The sequence below is a fragment of the Abramis brama genome (assembly GCF_963993115.1).
Source record: "Abramis brama genome assembly, chromosome: 15".
In the NCBI taxonomy this organism is placed as follows: Eukaryota; Metazoa; Chordata; class Actinopteri; order Cypriniformes; family Leuciscidae; genus Abramis; species Abramis brama.
Genome location: NC_139977.1, coordinates 14,041,006 through 14,045,568, shown reverse-complemented (window position 1 = coordinate 14,045,568; position 4,563 = coordinate 14,041,006). Strand labels below are relative to the sequence as shown.

The 4,563-nt window shown below is 36.1% G+C and overlaps 1 protein-coding gene across 1 annotated transcript; it reads right to left on the bottom strand.

Annotated features, from left to right (window-relative positions):
• Positions 1 to 816: 816 nt before the first annotated feature.
• Positions 817 to 1,755, bottom strand: LOC311097950 (olfactory receptor 2D2-like; the record flags this gene model as incomplete). The annotated part of the gene is made up of 1 exon (XM_084137961.1): positions 817 to 1,755. The coding sequence occupies one exon, from the start codon at positions 1,753 to 1,755 to the stop codon at positions 817 to 819; it is 939 nt and encodes a 312-aa protein (XP_083994087.1).
• Positions 1,756 to 4,563: the final 2,808 nt, after the last annotated feature.

Below are 4,563 nucleotides of genomic sequence, written 5' to 3'. Positions count from 1 at the left end.
CTCAAGATGCAAACATTCAGAAGTGTTCTCATAGTGTAACTACTTCCAACGCAGCATCTCGTTCCTTGCAGAGACATTTTCAGTGAGAGGCTCATGACTAGTGGCTCTGTGTGTGCAATTCCACAAACCTGGAAGACTTTCTGAACATATTTAAGTAGCAGGCTTTTTTAAATAGGAAACTGCCAATGAATTATGAATAATTTTCTGCATGCCACTGTGAGAATAACATGAAATCATGTAGACAATAAAAAGTAACTGTGGTCTGATTATGAGTATTTTAAAATGCAATACAATTTAATTACAAGTACTTATTTTTTGGAATTAGATTTTGTAATCCAGATTAGGCCTACATGTAATTAGTTACTACCCTGCACTGGTGACCTGTGGCTGTGCCCTAAAGGAGTCTTTTCACTTTTGATACAAAAGTGGGATAAAAAGTTGAACCTTCTGAACCTTTTCAGTCTTTGCAAATCACATAATCCTAATGTACAGTATCCTGAATGCATTTCTTTTTGCTACAATGCATCCTCTGTAACATAATGTATGAAATTAAGAAAATAACAAATTAACTGTAATTATTTTTATTTATTCAGTCTTTACCAGTTGTATATTATGCACTTTAGTCTATATCCATGAATTGTATGATGTATTGTACTATTTCTTAACTGTTTTGTCACAATTATATATACAAGAAATGATATAAAGAAGCTCCTGTAAAATACATATTAAAGTAGGCCTATATTTCACATTTCACATCATGCTTATACATCATTACATTTGGGTACTTCCTTACATGAATATGTAAATAAATGAAAATCAGTTAGAGTAAACTTTTTTTCTGCAAAGTTTGAACATTTGCTGTCTTATTTCCTTGACTTGTAAACCATATATGATGGGATTCAATCCTGGTGGTATAACATGAAACAATATACTCCCAAACTTCCTACTCTCAACATAATCAGAAAAACGATAAAGAAAAATTGGAACAAAACCAAAGACCATCAAGATTACATAAACAGCCAAATGAGTGCTGCAGGTTTTTATTGCTTTGGTGTTGGTTGCTTTGTTTTTGCTTTTTATACATACCATCACTATTCTGAGATATGTCAATAACACCCACCCCATTGAGGAGGTGAGTAAAACCACAGTAAAAGTTAATCCATATATATTATTAACTACTGTACTTTCACAGGACAGTTTAAATAGTGAAGGGTTGTCACAAAAGTGGTTTTGAATCACAGATCTGCAGTGAGACAGACGCACACTGAGGCCGATCAGAATTCCCACCGGAACTACTGCAGCACCCCAGGCTCCTGCTGACAGTCTAACTATCATTTTATTGCTCATTATAGTTGGGTATCGCAGTGGATTGCATATGGCCACATATCTGTCAAAGGCCATGATCATTAGAATAGTATGGGATGTTGTTCCAAATAAATGTGTAAAGATTGCTTGGAAAACACACTCCACATATGTGATGTAGCGCTCAGAAGGGTCTGTTAATAAGTCCTTCAGTAAACGTGGTATAAGGAGATTTACTCCCATAATATCACTCACTGGCAAGTGACAGAAAAGAATGTGCATAGGCTGGTGTAAACTTTTTTCTGCTGAGATCTGAATCAAAATCCCAATGTTAGACATCATTGCAAAGACATAAGCCATCAACAGAAAAATGAACGTGAGCTTGCTGGACTGTGGTGTAACTTGCAGTCCCTCCACTAAGAGTACACTGTATCTGAATGTCAGGTTATCCATTTGTGACCTAAAGAAAACATACAGATTAAGTGACAAACACTTGTATTAACAACATATTATCTCAAAGCATTGCTACATTAAGATCATATATGCTTCCAGAGATAAGTCATATATACTAATGTTCAAAAGATACTTACTAAGGTTTTCTTAGTTGTGTCAATCTTTATTATGTATTTTTTCCTGTAGAAAGGTTACTTCTTAATTTTAAAAGGGGATATGCCTATTTTTTTTGTCATTTTCACATGTGCTTACAGAACTCAAGAAATATTGTTGATCACTGTACAGGTATGTAACATGAGTTTGATGTAATATGACTACATCTGAAATATTATTTACTTACCAAGGAAAATGACCGATAGATACACAGTTGTCACGTCAATTCATATACAGAGGCATCTAATCTATTAGTCAGTGTTACTGAGTTATCATTAGTTATGAAGAGCACAACCTGTTTGTCTCTGAATATATTTAAACTGGCTGGACCATTTTATTTATGTGTCACCACAGCTTAAGTCTTGTCATCATACCCCAAAGGTGAAAATACATTTTTAGCTCTCTTTTCTGTGATTGGTGCACTGCTTACCAGAGGTGTGTTTCCCAAATGCATTTTAGCCAACTGTGATTGCAAGTTTTGTTGTTATCATCAAAGGCCCTGTCCCAAATGGCACACTCCGGACTTGTGGACTTCCTCAGAGTCCACACTTTGGTGACGTCATGTAGTGCAGACCTATAGGGCCCTTGGCGCGAGTCCACGAGGGCGCATTGAGAGGTATTTTTGAGACAGACTCTGGTTGTTGTTGGACAGGATAAATCACATTTTTGCGCTCCGACGTCTTATCTCAATGTCAACTACATTTTTAATTTTACAGTTCTGTATTTTGATATTATGCATGCTACCTGGGCAAATGTACATCTAGGTCATAAAAAACGTAATATTTTCTTCTCAGCCATGTCAACAATTGTCCGTGAGCGAAATCTCCTCTCATCTGTTGTCTGATTGGCCTTTCGCAAGGATTCCTGGGTAGTTAAAGTGTGTGGAGCCTGCATCTATGCGGGCTTCGCGGAAGACCGCTTCAAGGGTACAAAGGGGGCACTGCTGAGCACACTTCAGAGCGTTAAAATGCTGAATTGGACGGCCTACGGACTTGTAGACTCAGCGAGCATGCGCAATTTAACCCTCTGGGGTCCGAGGTGTTTTCTGGGCCCTGGAGGTGTTCTGACATGCGTTGACATTTGTTCTTATTTCTGTTACTTGTGACATTTTCATGGCTAAAATATGATTACACTGTATTTAGCACAAACTCTGCTACAATAATATATCAGCAGCATGTATGTAAAAGTTTGTAGTTTTGAGATAATGACATTTATGCGTGGTTTGTAAAAAAAAACAAAAACAATTGTCACTGAAATAAGGCCATGAAACCCATACTGATCATTTCTTCACAAGACTTTTGAAAATTGTATCACGTAGCCTAGAATATTTGCTTCAAAACTGTGAAAATCATCCTGACAACTCATTCAGATAAAACAATATATCGATTTTAAATTTGTAAGACATGTTTTGTGTAAGAAAGCTTTATGCGAGGAGGCGTGAACACATCATTAACATTGATGGCTTTCACACCTGAGAAAGACAAAGACCCTCCCATAATGGCCCCATCAGGTGCTATCAGGCCCTATCATTCTGAGCAACCTTGCACAAAGAATGAGGAGATTTAAAAAAGAATGGGTTTTTGATTGTTTGGATTTATTTACAACACAACATAATCCAAAGATACACAACAAATGACAAAAAAGCACATTATTTAACACACTGATCTAAAGACAGAGACTTGAACAGTCACACACCTTTGTGCCATTCCTGAAACGTACATACCTGTCATTTCCAAGGTGTTTGATTTTTCACTTTACCATGTTCACGTACAGAGACTCATGTGAATGTTGAAGTCAGCAGGACTCATCAGTGGCATATGGTCCCTGTATAAAAATAAAATAAATAAAAAAACAGCAGTGAACATGCTGATATCAAGAGAAACTATAGGGCTGCACGATTTTGGGAATACATTTTATATTTTTCTGGTTAAAATTGCTTTTTAAAAATCACAAAATACACACACACACACACACACACATATGTATATATATATATATATATATATATATATATATAATGAACACCAGGTTTGTTGTGCCTTGTAGGCATAGGCTGCAGTGCTGCATAAAATAATAATAACAATAAGCTATAGCAGGCAGCCTATAAATCGTTAAAAAGGAACACTTCAGTAACACTACACTAGAGAAAAATATATTGATCATATGTCACGTCAAATGTTTCCATTCATTATGACGTTATGAAATGAGATTGGAGTAAAAACATGAAGCCTAATGTTTGGTGCATTTTGCTTTTCAAATGCACAGCGCGTTATTTACTGAAGCGATCAAGCCGCTCCAAACTATGAAACATTATTGTTACCATATACATATCTACGTTTGATCAGATATCCACAAACACAGTATTTAACAGTGAACACGGGTCTAAACATTATAATATTCAGCATATATCTAGCAACAGTTCAACTACAATGTGAAGTTTATGCAACAATAACATTAACTAATATAATTCAGAATACATTTCTTACCTTACATCTTTTTTGTCTTCAAATCGCGTTCTTCTTCTTCTGAGGTAAATCCAATGTAAGCTCTGACTAAGCTCACAGCGTGTCTTCCAAACTCGACGAAAAGCAGAGACTGATGAAGTTTGGTGCTTTGTTTTTGAGGTAATGAGCACGTGGAGATTTGCATGTCAAT